Genomic DNA, 16,523 nt, shown 5'->3' on the forward strand with positions numbered 1-16,523 from the left:
CAGATCGCTGCTCAGTTCTCCAGCATTCTCAGAGAACACAGGTCTCCTGTGAATGCCTTTTATGCAGTAGTTCTCCAAACGCTGGGAGAACGGTCTCCAAACGCTGGGAGAACAACTGATTTTACTAGTTTCACGAGATTACAGTAAAAGATCAGTTTACTAAACAGAGGTAAATTATCGCTGCCTAGTTTGCGGTTCCCCCGATTCTCCAGCTCTGGGCTGGAGAATCTGGAGGGAGAACACAGATCTCCAGTGAAGAGCTGAACATGTTCCCCGCTGATCTCCTGAGTGTCATAAACTGTCAATGACCAGAGAATAGCTACGATCCTCTGAATCGCAGCTATTCTCTGTGTCATAAACGGACACCATAGTGTGAGTCACCAGACCGGGACGGAGAAGCCTGAAGCAGTACCTTTAGTTTTATGAAGCGGGTTCACAGCGCATATGGATCAGTACTGCAGAACGTATTCTATCCATTAGATCAGCCAACACCAGCCCCCCTACTTCTCTCAGAACAGGTTTCCCAGACAAGCCCCCAAAACCAGGACCTTCATCCAACAAAGCCAACACAATGATATATATAAAAAAGAAAATATTTATTACAATATACTGTACAAATTTAACAGAACTGACTTTTTTCTTCCACATATTTACACAACATAGTGTTTTTTTTTCCCCGAATCTGTTTTCAGCAAACGCTTACTGTCGGTATTTACAGTCTATGTACAGCGTATCACAGATACAAGTTTAACAACCGCGAGTCAGTTAGTGCAATGGAGGCTCTGGCACCTCTATGTCTTCTCACGATTTTCCTCTCTCTTTGACAGGTGCTTTTGCCAACAGTTATTCACATTACAATTGCTAATTAACATTGGGATTTGTTTTGTTTTATCTTCAGTTTTCACGAATGAAATAGGAAAAAAAAACACAAACAAAAAGGCTTCACTGCCAACAGAGCCTGGCATGCGTGTGTATTTGCACAGTGTCATGGCGGCAAGGATGTGAAGCACCAGCTTATAATGGACTTGTTTAGAAAATAATGCAGCAGAGCCTAAACAGCTGTTAACCCATGACCCAATCAGATATCAGCTTTTACTCCTGTCACTGGAAAAAAAAACAACAAAAAACTTCTGATTGGTCGCTAGGGTGAGCAGCACGTCAGTATTCTGCATAATTAAATTACAACTAAAAGCAAAACTTTGTTTAGGTTTGGATAGAGTGGAGAGCGATTAGAACACCTGACATCTTTTGATTGATGCCTGGGTCCCTGCTGACCATCTTCACCAAGAGTGAATCCAAAATTGAGTTGCCACCAGAACAAAAGCAGAAGGGAAATCTTCCAGCGGGGACACTAGTTCTGTTGAGGGACTTCCCTCACTTTGGAGAGATTTCCTCTCACTTTGGAGAGATTTCCTCTCACTTTGGAGAGATTTCCTCTCACTTTGGAGAGATTTCCTCTCACTTTGGAGAGATTTCCTCTCACTTCCTTTTTTGGCAATGGAACAGGAAGTGAAGGGAAATCTTCCCAATAGGACAGACAGGGGCTTTAACTCCTTACTTTATCCAAAATGAACCGTTTTGGCTTTAGTATCTTTTAAAGATCAATAGAAAAAGAAGACGGTCTATTTGTTTCAAGTAAAAAAAAAAAAGGTAGACCGTGCTAATGATTTAGAGAAAAAAAAAAAAAGTAACTTATTACTGAAAATGTATGAAATGCAAGGCTCTGTGGGCCAAAAAAAATAAAATACACAACAAAGCATGAGGTATATGTGCTTTTCACTAGAGTGAAGGCTTGCTGAGGTCCAGCCCTTTGAAGACCTGACCAAGGTGGAATCATCTTGGATGGGAGTAATTGGTCTTTCCAGACTGTGGTGTGGGACATTACAGTCTACCTATATTTCAGTGTCAAAGGAAAAAATGTCCCAAAGCAGCGCAGGAAATGGAGGGACAAAACCCACAATGCAACACTCTCCCTTTGGAGGCCATTTATGGCGATCTAAAATGGTCAAGGTAACACAAGGAAAATTGTGCGACTCTTTCTTCAAGTGTTTGGCACACGCCATTGACTCTTTTGTGCTGTAGAGGTTAAATGGACCTGCCTACTCTTCTCACTTAACCCCTTTAATGCTATATTATCAACAAGATAGGCCAATCGGCCACATTTCCAACCGTTAACCCAAGCAAGTTAATCACACCAAGGCTTGTGTGCCACGCTGGGTTCAGGTATGACACAGAGCGATGAAGAAAACTACTGCTGTTGCTAGCTACCAATCAATAGTTAGCTTTAATTTTCTAAGCGTCTCTAGGAAAATGACAGCTGGGATATGATTGGCTGCTATGAGCTCCTCTTCCAATGTTCTTTAGCCAGCCAATGGTGTAATTAAAATCACCTGATTTTATTGGGGAAACAAAAAGTCATGAATGCTTTCTGGTGGGCTTCCAGTGGTGCAGTGTTTGACCCCATTCACACTTGATCATAAGCATTTTCAGGCAAGTTTTGAGCCTTTTTTCTTTGTGGGATTCTTCATGCGTTTTAAGGCTCATTTTGCTTTAGCCAATGGAAAGATAGTTACTAGAATGAGACGCAAGAAATTGTGCATTTTCAGCTCAAAAGTCCATAGAGGCCAAAACCACACATCTCTGCCCCAATGAAGCACATGTACTTATGCAAGCAACACGATGCTCATGTGGGAATGGGCACCATTGAATATGATGGGAATTTTGAGGTTTCCTGAAAAGGCTTAAAGGCTCAACACTGCAAATCGCTCAGGCCTGAATGAGATCTTTGCACTATGGAAGCCCGTGGAGAACATATCAGCGGTGTATTGTGTGCAGGCAAATTGAGGCTTCTCAGGGTCCTGGGGCTCCTACCAAATAGGGGGGCCCAATTATTTCTGGACAGGGGACCGTTGCTGACTGTCTTCCACTGATCAGAGCCCATTGTGTTATTAAATACTGACTGAGCACTGCCGTTCCCCAATAGATGCAGGGCATAACGACCACAAACTGTCCATGCAGTTAAACCAAAGACCCAGTATTAACTGGGTAGAAAAGAAAAAACATTTTGTGAGAGTTGTAAAATCCTTCAAAAACACAGCAATGATTTAACACATTATATTCCCTCTGCACCAAACATATTGGGGTTATTCAATAAGGCAGTGCAAATGCTGTTCAAAATTCCAAGAGCCCCTTTGCAACCAAAATTTCAGTTTATTCTAGTAAGATCGTAATTAGCTTGTAGTGGGCAAAATGCAGTAGCCCAGAGCAACCAACCGTCCTTTGCGCTGCCTTACAGAACAGACCTAGATGGACCCAAGAATGATCCTAGATGATTCTTGGCGACCAAGGTATAAGCTTTTGCAATAGGATAATTGTTGGCAAACTCAGAATGGTATGTTTCTATAACATACGAGATTGTCCACACCACAGCTGCCAGGGCTCACAGGCTTCCTGCAAGTCCCAGATCTGGTCAATATAAAGACAATAGTCTGTAGGTCAGGAGGAGCTAGCAGAAGAAGGAATCAATGTCATCACAAGTCTGTGGAACATCAGGTACAAGCTGGTCAGTGTTGCTAGGTTCCTGATCGGCTAAGCCAGGGTGAGAGGCAGCTTCGAACCAGGGATGTAATAAAATTTCCTCTGCCGTGAGTCTCTCGGAGGGCTCCCGTCTCAGTAGGCTTCGGATAAGGCACCTAGCTTTTGGGGAGACATGGTCAGGGATGCAAAATTGTCCACGGCGGATTTTGGAGAAGAGTGAGCTGGGGTCCGAATCATGAAAAGGATAACGTCCAACCAAGAGAGTGAAAAGCATGACGCCCAAGCTCCAGACGTCAGCCGACCTCCCAGAATAAGTCCCTGTGGTGTTGAGGATCTCCGGGCTGACGTAAGCCGGGCATCCATGTTTGTCAGACAAAGCATCGTCCTCTCCTTTCATAATGTGAGCATCTTCCAAGCTTTCCAACCTCAGCTGAGTCCTGAGAACAGAAAAAAAATAAAAAAGGTTTAATATTGAGCTTTTAAACAAAAAAAAAAAAAAAAAAAAAAAAAAAACACATCAGCCACCATTAAACTGCAATTAACAGCATGGGAACATAAATGGCACAGCAGTAAAAAGACTGACTGACACCCTTCCAGTTGACTTTGTTACATTGGCAGAAGCTCTTGAGTTTTCCAATGGGAAACTTAAAATTTAACATTTTCAGCATAGACATCTAACACATTTGTGTCTTCTTTTCCTCTTGGAAACCAGCATAAAATTAACAAAAATCTCAAATGCCAAAAAACATAAAATCGCTATCATTTACAAACCAAATTATATGCCTTCAAATCTCTAAAGCGCTGGGAATAAAAAAAAAAGCCGTAGTGTGTGCTTTCCTCAAATAACCACCTCAATTCAACAACCAGCAGACCTAAATTGTAAGTTATCCTGGCATATAAAACCAACAATATAATTTATGTTAAAAGCCGGAGGAGATTGAAGGGCTACACAGCACACTTTTTTTTTTTTTTTTTTTTACGCTCAGGCCGCGAGGGGTATAATGCGTTCCCTTTTCTGTCCTCAACATGAACTCTTGTAATGCAAAGTAGCTGTGGTACAGAGGACGGAAAAAGTGACTCAAGCCACTCTACCGTCTGGCAGCAACCGGCTGGTGTGACAGTAAAAACTTTGCACCTGCGCCTGCCACATATCACTTAACCCCCTGCTGACCAATTCCTGACGCACGGAAAGGATACTCTCACAGCTGCCTGAAACTGAATATTTCCCAAAAATGTATACTTTCCATTACGCAAATAAAAAAAATGATTGCATGTATACCGGCGTGTAGGGAAGACACTGAAATACCATCTTTCCTAAAGAATTTTGGAGCCTCCATAGAGTTTCGGAATATTGATGCATTAACACTTCCGAGCTATTTTAGATTTAAAGAAGCATCCTCTAAATTCTTAGCATTTTCCCTAATCTGGTCTTCTCCTGCTGCATGTGCCGGTTTTAAAAGGGCCCACCAGGACATGGCGCTATGTATGGCTATAAAAAGTGGCATTTAAATATCCAATTGGCATGGAGTCCAAAACCAAGCTCTGAACTCACAGCCGCGACCACAGCCTTGTACCGCCCACCCCCCTCCTCTACCGCTCTTGGCTCCTCGCTCCCTTCCACCAGTTAACATTCCAGTGACGTGACGCTTGTAAATATCTCAGATGGAACAGCGCAAATCAGAATTTATTTCAGAGCTAGCAGGGTTTTTTTTGGCCAAGGATGTTATACCTACTGCCATACATCATTGATTATAATGTATATAAAACGGCCCACATACGTTAAGTGGCTGAGGGCCAGTTTGAAGAAATAGGAGCTACTCTATGAATTTTGTTCTCCGTATGTTGAGTGGCATCTGTCCAGACTGAGTGATTGAAGTACACACAAGAGATTTGAGTCCTGCTATGCATGGATTAATGCTCAGCCCAAAGCCCTCATGCACACCGGTGATTTGGACACCATGGACCATTGGTGCAGCATAATCCCTGTAGCCAGCCGCCTGCCAAAATCAACGACAGCCTGAAATACGCAGCGGTTGTAGGCGGTTCCAAGTGGTACAGTGTACAAGGCCATATGCATACGGGGAGGTATGCCCTGAATGCCGAAGTCCACATTCTAGGCATACGTCCCTGCAAGCATACCATCTTGTATAAGGAATAACATTCAGAACAGTGTACAACCAAAGCATATTTCAGCCTTTCATTGAGAATATACGCAGCCCCTGTTTCGCCCAAAAACGCACCCTTTTTATAGGCTATACCACCCAAACTACCAATGTGCATGAGCCCCTAAAGACCAAAGCCATCCCAAATCAGCTTTGTGGTTGCATCCCAGAGGAGCATCTCGATTGGCATCCTATATCTCCTGAGGGCTTGAGACGGACTTGCAAGAAATATATTCCTGCGCCATAGGCAGATTAATGGGCCATACTAATGCTAGGTCTAAAGGGAAATAAATGATCAAAGTTGTATTATGTGAAAGTCCTTCTAGTAATATACACAATTGCCTATATGTAAAAGTCCTGACACCTACACAGAGAAGGACAACTTCCCTATACAACCTACTGCTGCACAGTTAGCTGCCACTGCAAACAAGTGGAGATGGCAAAGTGACAGCTGCTAACATTCCTCTACGGGATCAACAGACAGGATGTCCGCTGTGCTGGGAAACTACGCTCCTTCCAAAGTTACTCATTTTAAAGTATCTTGCTTTGGAAAACTTTTTTAAACCATTAAAATGATTGTGCAATAATGGTCTTCAAATAACCATGCCATTTATATTGCGTGGCCCATTAGCAAGGGTGGTGAATGGTGTGCAGAAACCTGTAAAATAATTCTGGTCTTCATTGATCCCAAGCTATAGAAAGGTGGTTGTGGTTACAAGTTAATGGTCCTTGTGGCACTTTTGCTGCTTTTATCAGCTGTTTAATGCAGCAAAGTTGACGTTTTAGAGATACCCTTTTATTGGCCCACTTAGGTTATTAAAGATGCAAGTTTTCGGGATGCCTCAGATCTTATGCATTTTAGTATAAAGCCTGACAAAGGGATCTGAGGCATTCTGAAATCTTGGATCTTTAATAAGTAAGCCAATAAAGGGAATCATTTAAACTTCAAACTTTCTGCATTAATCAATAGCCAGCATGGTACAATACTCTATTCTCCATGCTTAGCCATTTTAGAAAGAAGATATAATATGGATAACATTGGTCTGTCCATAACAAACCAATACAAATTTGGCAATACAGCATCCTCAGATCTAACAAACAACTGACTTATTTAAGGGTCAGTCTACATTAAATATTTTAGTTTTAAAATATAAAAAGGAAACCCATGACTTCCTATACATTTTGCACACCTCAATGGAGAGATCTCCCAGCTATAGTTCCTGACGTTTTCTATCCATCTGGTAGGTTTGGGTGTTCCAGGTTCTCCTGTCACATTCTCCATTTTATAATAAAAATAAAACCAATCATGGAGAATAGAAACCCATTATAATGAGCACAGACCCAGAAACAAAACAGGTCTCCATCAGTTGGCCTAACTTTCCAGTATCTACAACAGCCAATCTTAACCTTTTCAACACAGAGGAACCCTTGAAATAACTTTCCAGTCTCAGGGAACCCATTCTATAAATTACTATTACTTATGTATAACTCCTAATACATTAGTGTGTTGGTCTGTGGGAAGAATGCTCCTTAAATTTGTAGGAATTACCCCCTTACAGAAAGCTAAAAAGATCACTGGTGTCAGTGGGAATTTATCTGAGAGGCAGAAATTGTTCATTTCCCAAGGAACCCCTAGAAACCTTTGGAGGAACCCTGATCTACAACATGAAAATAATTTCTGGTGGACCATCCCATTAAAGTTCAGGCTAATTTCTCTTTATTCTTTGAGTTCCCTGATATATCAAGATCAGCTGGGACAGAGATCAACTACGAACATCACTGTTCAACACACTACAAGCTTTATACAATGTCACGCGTACACAACTTTCCTATCGCTGTATCAATGCTATTCTTTTCCCATCAACAACCACTGCTTTGCTTCTGTTTGTATCGCATGGACTGGGCAGGGGGCCAGTCCGCTCTAGTCCTATCTGCTGAGAGCATTGCGACTGTAAACACACAAAACAAACAAAGGCTAATGGAAATATCAATATTTGGAGGCAAGATGGAGTTGGGGTTGAATCTGGGCCCTGATGTGGCTGTATGTGACAGCTCTGAGGTCGTAAGTGTCCGGCTGGTTGAACATTAACAGATTACTTAATATCGAAGCTAGGAAAAATTTTTCGTAACAATGCCTTGCACAACGGTAGGACTGTTTATACCTCAAAATGTTCTGAGGACACGTGTATCACCTTATTAGGAGGGGTCATTTTGTAAGCCGATATGACTAGGCCTATGAATTTAGACAAAAGCAACAGAAATGGTCAAGCCATGCTTAACTGGTGGCCTCACTGGCATTCTTTGTGTCTGAGCCAAAGTGCTCTCAGCGCTTCCTCCCCTGACCTATTAATGTCCTCCTCACCTATATACTCATCCAACACATAGCTATAAGATTTCTCAAACAGCCCTTATGATCTGGAATTCTCTTCTCCATTCTATTAGTCTTGTTTATAGTAAAACTAACAAAAAGCAAAAATGGCATCCGTCATGCATCAAGTCTGTTAGCCTTTAACTCAGATTCCTTCCTCACCTTTCTTTGTCAGAAAACACGAACTTCCTCAGTTTCAGGTCACCCAGGACAATATTAGACTGATGACAGTGGGAGACCGCACTGATGATTTGCTTAAAGAGTTTGGCGGCCTGCTCTTCGCTCAGCCTCTTGCAGCTGCGCACATAAGAGTGCATGTCACCGTACTCCTTTTCGAAAAACACGTAAGCCTTGCTCTCTCCTTGGATGACTTCCACAATCCCGGTAATGTTTCGATGCCAGGGGAGGTGGATGTAAGGCTGGATCTTGTGCTGGTAGTCCTTCAAGGGGAAAACCTGCAAAGGAAGCAAAAATATAAGATGTAATTCAAATGCCAAATCCTTGGACCAACATACTTTTACATTCTGACAATATCCGTAGGTTGACCAACAACGATGCAGCACAGCCTTTCCCAACACAAAACAACTTTCTGGTCTCAGGGAACCCCTGCTAATAAGGATTATATCTACAACTCATGATACATTAGTGTGAAGCTCAACAGGAAGAATGCTCCTTACACCTGTGGACATTGGGAAGAATTACACGCTTACAGAGAGCTAAGAAGATCAATGGTGTCAGTGGGAACTTATCCGAGAGGCATAAATTGCTCAAGGAACCCCTAGCAAACTCTGAAGGAACCCTAGTGTTCCATGGAATCCTGGTTGAGAAGCCACGATATAGCCATAGGGAACAATCTGACTTGGATTGCTCAGATAAACCATTGCACTTGACAGCTGTTGGTCAATCTAAAGAGAAATATAATGAGCGCACATCTTGTGGATCATCAGCTGTTGCGGTACTACAACTTCCAGCATGTTGAGGGGGCCTTGTAGTCCCACCACAGATGAAGATCCACGGGCTAAATAGGTCAGTAATAGGCTAAACTAGGACATGCAAACCATATGCTAAGAGATTATGTGCAAAGCAAAACAAGCACACTACACCAGCCCCAGTAAAACCGTGGCCTATTTTTACATCGCCTATTCAGAAGTGGTAAGCTCTCGTTTCTGCGGCTTTTTATGCCTGTTGGAACGACCATCAATAAATTCTCCCGTCACTCACTAGAAGCAGCAGAGGGCAGCAGCAAAATACACAAAGCCGTATTAAGGTTACATGGGAGAGCTCAGCATTGACGTAACCTGTCTAGTCCAATTAAAAATCTGCAAAATGAGACATTTGTGAAAGAATGCGATCATGTCAGTTCCAATGTAGAAGGAAAGGGAGGGTGGAAATTAAATTACAGAAACCGATGAACTGTCAGCGCAATTATTACCCGACCTACTGACACAGCATCGCAATATGTTCACATCTCATAGCTGTCTAGAATAGCAGGTTCAATCCAACTATATGTTCAGCTAAGGGAATAAACATATTGAAAACAGCCACATAGATCAGCAAGACATCATTTCTGATTGGCTGCCAAGGGTAACCGCATTGTCTAACTTTCTTCACTTGGTCTACAAAGCAGTGTAATTCATGATTTAGTCCTTTGAAAACCAGGCGTCATTTCAAAAGACCCCAAAGACAACATCTGATCACGCTAGGTTATTTGACTTTGCCTATCTGATGACGGATAATCAAATAAGCCCCAAAACCCTTCTTATCCTGGCCAATAGAATTCTCCATTTATCAAGTTTAGCAAACAGTACATGGGGTTTCCGTGGGCACATTAATAGGCTACGTCTTCTCTAAGCTGTGGGGCAGATAAGGTAACGGCTCCGTCTGCTGTAATGTCATGCAAGTCTCTCTAGTACAATGCAATCACATTGAAAATTGGGTATTGGCAAAGTGTTTGAAGGACCTCACAGGGCTTGTAGTCCCTCTGCCGTACCAGTGCGCTGCAGAGGACGGGAAGGGGGTAACTGGTGCCAATTTAAAAATAGCCTGCTGTCTTTCTTGGAGGAATGGAGCTGATGCCCTTAGGGAAGCAATCACTTAGTTGGAAGTGTTCAAACAGGGAGCTCTGGGGATCATGCGGGATGCAACTAGGTCTCCTGAGAAACCACATGCAATATAATACAGAGGAGCCCTTGGGGCAAGACAGGAAGCAGAGTAGGGGCCCTAGAGACCATCAAGCATCAGACTAAATGTAACAATAGAATGAGCTTTCAAGACACAATAAGTGGGTCTGTCAGATCCCATCGGTGAAAACTCAAACACTGCAGACAATGCTGCTTTCTCCTTGTGCCTTCTGCTCCAAAACACAGAACAGGGTCTCCATCACTCCCTCCTCTGCTTCCGAGACTGCAGACAAAAAAAAAAAAAAAAAAAAAAGAAGGAGGGGGGGTTGGGTGTTCTTGGTCTCCCAAAGAAACAAAGGAAGGGTAAGCCTTGCTTAGGTGTCCCCAGGACAATAGCAATGTGCTGTGGTACTATGGAAGGAAACTTTAGGGTCCCTCTGGAAGATGCAGACAATAGATTGACATCTTCCTTGCACAATGTCTCCACTATAGAGATAGCCCAGACTTTGAGCCCACCAGTACACACAGGGCTAGGGTTATCGGTCTTGTCTGCAGCTATCCCCCGAGACAGCATACGGAGGTCACTCATAACAGGCATTGCAGACAAAAGGCTGAGTTATTGAAGGCTACAGCAAGCACCCTACAACACTGACAACAGACACTACTGACCAGAGCTCCTGGAATCAACAGACTATAAATCATGGTAAAAGATGGACATTCGCTAGCTAGCCCTAGGACTACAGACAACATGATGATAACCCTGGGGTTTCCTTATATAGTGCAGAAGGCACACTGGGGTCATCCTTGACGTGGGGTTCCCTTAAAGCCTGCAAACTACATGGCATCACTCAAGGCTTGAGGACCCTAAAGATCCTACAAATAGCAGGATAAGGTCCTCACTATCTTGGGATTCTGCCAAACCCTCAAATATTCTGGGGGTCATCTCTACCCAGGGGCTCCCCGAGGCTCTGCAGACAAAAGGTTGCCCTATCCTGAAGGTTTTCAAAGAACCAGCAGACAAAAGGCTGGGGTCATGCCTACACTAGAAATACACAAGACCCAGCAGACAAAAGGCTGGGGCTGCGATCTCCCTCCAGGGCTCCCTAAGACCCTGCAAATAATATGCTGGGGTCATACCCAATCAAAACCCTGCAAACTATTTTCTTCCCAATCCTGGGGTTCTTCTTGAGCTTGCAGATAACAAGCTGGGCTCATATCTATGGAATGGAAGAACCTGCAGACTACAGACTAGCATTTTGCCAATCCTGGGGCTCCCCTAGACTCTGCAGCAACAGGCTGAGGTAATGCCTTTCCAAGACCCAGCAGACAGTCTCTACAATCATGGAGCTCCCTTAGACTTTGCAGCTAGGATCGGGTCTTCCCAAGGTTTTTCAGGCTATACACTAGGAATTTTGATGTTTCAATAGATCCTACACACAGGCTGAGATCATGACTTTCCAAGACCTATAGACTAGGGTCATACCAATCCTGGTGTTCCCATAGACCCTGCAAGTAACAGACTGGGATCATGTCTATGGAAGATCCTGCAGACTACAGACTAAAGTAATGCCAAAACACGGGGGGTTCTCCTAGACACTACAGATAACAGTGTGGGGGTCATGTCTATGAAGACCCTGCATTCTATGGACTAGTGCCACTCCAAACCTGGTGTTCCCATAGTCTCTGCAGGTGAACGGCTGTGGTCATGTCTATGAAGACCCAGCAAAATATGCGAGGGTCATGACAATCCTAGCATTCACATAGAAGATGCAGGTGAAACTTTGTGATCCTAGCTATGAACAACCACAACACAGACAAGGTTGATGCCTTTGAAGACCCTACAGACCATAGTCATTCCAATCCTGGTGTTCCCACATCTACGAAGACCCTGCAGATCATAGACTAGGGTCATGCCAACCCTGTATGTTCCCATAGACTACATAGGTAACAGTCTGGGGTCATGTCTATGAAGACCATGCAGACTATAGATGAGGATCATTAGAATCCTGGTATCTCCATATCTATGAAGAACCTGCAGAATAAATATAGACTAGGGTCATGTCAATCCTGGCGTTCCCATAAACCCTGCAGGTAAAGGCTGTGGTCATATATATGAAGACCCTGCAGACTACGGTCCAGTAGATTCTGGTGTTCCCCTATGAAGACCCTGCAGCCAAGCCTTGTGTTCTCATCTATGGAGACCCTACAGACTGGGGTCCGGTTGATCCTAGTGTCCCCTGTGAAGACCTTGCAGACTACAGACTGAGGTCATGCCAATCCTGGTGCCCCCATGTCTATGAAGATCCTGTAGATATAGATTGGGATCCTGGTGAACCCCTAAATATGAAGGCTCTACAGACTGGAGTCATGCCAATCTTGGGGCCCCTGTAGGTGTATGGGGTCATGTCTATGAAGACCCGACAGACTGGGGTCCTGGCAATCCTGATGAACCCCCACCCATGAAGACCCGACAGACCGGGGTCCTGGCAATCCTGATGAACCCCCACCCATGAAGACCCGACAGACCGGGGTCCTGGCAATCCTGGGGCCCCTGTAGCCCTGCAGATAAGGGGCTTCCCTTGAGCCTCCAGGTGCCCCCCGGTCCCCGGATAGAAGCCTTCCGCGTCCTAGGATGGGCCGGGTCCGGTGGGGCTCACCTTGCACTGTAGCTGGTGTCCGGTGTGCAGGTGGAGGGCTCTGGCCGCCACGTTGTCCCGGTCCCCGGCGGGCAGCAGCAGGTAGCTCCCTATACAGGAGGGTCCGGTGTGCTGGGGGTCGGCGCTGTGCGGAGACGGCGGGTGCGGGGATCCCGGGGAAGGCAGGAGGCCGCCGTCTGGGGGGACGTCGCTGAGCCGGGCACACTTGGCGGGGGGCTCGTCGCTCTCCAGCCTCTTGGGGTGATGGGCCCTACACGGGGCCATGCGGGGGGCCCCCGGCCGGCTCTGCACGTTGGCGAACATGTCTGGTGTGAAGAAGGAGGAGGGGGGCTCAGCGGGCCCGGAGCGGCATCCACGTGTCCCCGGGGCCCCGATCACTCAGCAGAGATGCGGCGTGTACGGCGTCCTGCCTGCATCTGTGTCAGCGGAGCCCCAACACCCGGCACAATCAGACACCGACCATCCAATCCTCCGCCTCCTACCGCACCATCGCCCCGCCCCCGCACTTGTGCAACACACAGCCACGCCCCCTCCCTCCGGAGTCTCATTCCTCTCGTTGCATCATCACCCCCCTCCCCCTCCCTTCCCGAACTGTCATCCTTCTCTGCAACCACCCGGGGATCGGTACAGAGGGGCCGAATGACACATAGAAACACCGACCCGAGGGTGTGCGACCGGGGCCGCCGTCCCTGCAATCACCTCCAGTGTCCGCTAGAGGGAGGCGAGAGCCGGGACACGAGGGCACTCTGCAACAATGTGTCCGTATACCGATCGCTGTATACCGCCCGATATCCTTATAACGATCGATATATGACCCCTCGTGTATTGTTTTGTTACTGTATTGTCTCATGTTCTGTCCGCACAATAATGTACAGAACTGAGCAAACCTGGAGCCATATAAATCCTGTATAATAATATATACCGACCACAATGCATCCGTATACCGATCGCTATACACCGCCCGCAACGCGTCCGTATACCGATCGCTATACACCGCCCCGCAACGCGCCCGTATACCGATCGCTATACACCGCCCCGCAACGCGCCCGTATACCGATCGCTATACACCGCCCGCAACGCGCCCGTATACCGATCGCTATACACCGCCCCGCAACGCGCCCGTATACCGATCGCTATACACCGCCCGCAACGCGTCCGTATACCGATCGCTATACACCGCCCGCAACGCGTCCGTATACCGATCGCTATACACCGCCCCACAACGCGTCCGTATACCGATCGCTATACACCGCCCCGCAACGCGTCCGTATACCGACCGCTATACATCGCCCGCAACGCGTCCGTATACCGACCGCTATACACCGCCCCGCAACGCGTCCGTATACCGATCGCTATAAACCGCTCGCAACGCGTCCGTATACCGATCGCTATACACCGCCCCGCAACGCGTCCGTATACCGATCGCCATACACCGCCCGCAACGCGTCCGTATACCGATCGCCATACACCGCCCGCAACGCGTCCGTATACCGATCGCCATACACCGCCCGCAACGCGTCCGTATACCGATCGCCATACACCGCCCGCAACGCGTCCGTATACCGATCGCTATATACCGCCCGCAATGCATCCGTATACCGATCGCCAGGGGCGGACTGACAACTCATGGGGCCCCCGGGCAATAGGGGATCACGGGGCCCCTGTGTCCTTGCCCAAACTCAAAAAAGCCTATGAAAAAGGTACCAGGGGCATGTCATGGGGCCCCCTACTGACCCTGGGCCCTCATGCAGTGCCCAAGTTTTCAAATGGTCAGTCCGCCCCTGCCGATCGCTATATACATCCCACAATGTATCCATATACTGATCGCTATATACCGCCCACAATGTATCCACATACCGATCGCTATATACCACTCCGCAATGCATCCGTATGCCGATCGCTATATACCGCCCACAATGTATCCGTATGCCGATCGCTATATACCGCCCAACAATGTATCCGTATGCCGATCGCTATATACCGCCCACAATGTATCCGTATGCCGATCGCTATATACCGCCCACAATGTATCCGTATGCCGATCGCTATATATCGTATCATTACATACTCCTTTACTCTATATGTTATATTGCCCTTGAGATTGCCAATCACTTCAAAAACAAGATTGACACAATTCGCAAGGAAATTGCCGCTACTCAAACTCCCTGCAAACCCGTCCCCTCTCACACAGCTACCCCCTCATCACTCCTCTCCCTCGACCCCACCACTGCTCTGACCTCCACTTCCACCCCACCCTACATTCCTCACACTGAAACCCCCTCAACACTCCACATCTTCGACCTTACTACCATCGAGGAGGTCTCCAAGATCCTCTCTGAAGCCCGTCTCACCACCTGCCCCCTCGACCCTATCCCCTCACAACTCCTACGACCTCCCTCCCCCTCCATCCTACGCTCCCTCACCCACATCTTTAATCTCTCCCTCTCCTCCGGCACTTTCCCCTCCCCTCTGAAGCATGCACACATCACCCCTATACTTAGAAAGCCATCCCTGGACCCCAATGACCCGAACAACCTCAGACCCATCTCCCTGCTCCCATTTACATCCAAACTCCTTGAGCGCCTAGTCTACACCCACCTAAGCTCTCACCTCAACGACAACAACCTCCTCGATCCCCTACAGTCCGGCTTCCGTCCCCTACACTCCACCGAAACTGCCTTACTCAAACTCTCCAACGACCTGCTAACCGCCAAAGCTAATGGCCACCATTCAGTGCTCCTACTCCTTGACCTCTCCGCTGTCTTCGACACAATCAACCACCCCCTCCTCCTCAAAAAACTACACTCCCTCAGCCTCAGAGATTCTGCTCTCTCCTGGCTCTCATCCTACCTGTCACAACGCTCTTTCAGTGTTACCTATAATGCTAACACCTCCCCCTCACTCCCCCTCTCTGTTGGGGTCCCTCAAGACTCTGTCCTCGGGCCCCTTCTCTTCTCCATCTACACCTCCTCCCTTGGCCAACTCATACACTCTCACGGCTTCAACTACCACCTATATGCCGACGACACACAAATCTATCTCTTGACCCCCCACCTCACCCCCTCGGTCTCCGTCCGAATCACACACCTGCTGAACGACATATCAGACTGGATGTCACTCCATTTCCTTAAACTGAACCTCTCCAAAACCTAGCTCCTAGTTTTCCCCCCAGCACGCGCACCCCCCCCCCCCCCACTGACTTCTCCATCATGTCCAACAAAGCCACTATCAGGCCCGCCCCACAGGCCAGAGTACTTGGTGTCATTCTGGACTCCAACCTATCCTACCAGCCCCAAGTCCAATCACTAACTAACTCATGCAGACTCCACCTCCGCAACATCACCAAAATCTGCACGTTCCTAACCCCAGAAACCACTAAGCAGCTCATCCACTCCCTCATCATATCACGACTCGACTACTGCAACTCCCTCCTTACTGGCCTGCCTCACAACAGGCTATCCCCGCTTCAGTCGATCCTGAATAAAGCAGCCTCACCAACCGCTCCATCTCCGCCACCCCCCTCTGCCAATCCCTCCACTGGCTTCCGATTGCGCAACGTATCAAATTCAAAATTCTAACACTGACGTACAAAGCCGTCCACCATACTGCCCCGAACTACATCACTGACCTAATATCCAAGTACCGCCCAACATGCACTCTCCGCTCCTCACAAGACCTC

At 46.9% G+C, this 16,523-nt stretch overlaps 1 protein-coding gene across 1 annotated transcript; it reads right to left on the reverse strand.

Moving 5' to 3' along the window:
* Positions 1-577: 577 nt before the first annotated feature.
* TRIB1 (tribbles pseudokinase 1) lies at positions 578-13,294 on the reverse strand. Its single transcript, XM_089677508.1, has 3 exons — positions 12,845-13,294; positions 8,230-8,522; positions 578-3,974 (listed from the first exon to the last, which is right to left on the reverse strand). The coding sequence occupies exons 1-3, from the start codon at positions 13,145-13,147 to the stop codon at positions 3,506-3,508; spliced, it is 1,065 nt and encodes a 354-aa protein (XP_089533634.1). The 5' UTR covers positions 13,148-13,294; the 3' UTR covers positions 578-3,505.
* Between the last annotated feature and the right edge of the window lie 3,229 nt (positions 13,295-16,523).

The sequence above is a fragment of the Staurois parvus genome, unplaced genomic scaffold (assembly GCF_062004578.1).
Source record: "Staurois parvus isolate SC_StPar_1 unplaced genomic scaffold, SC_StPar_1.0 ptg000187l, whole genome shotgun sequence".
NCBI lineage: Eukaryota > Metazoa > Chordata > Amphibia > Anura > Ranidae > Staurois > Staurois parvus.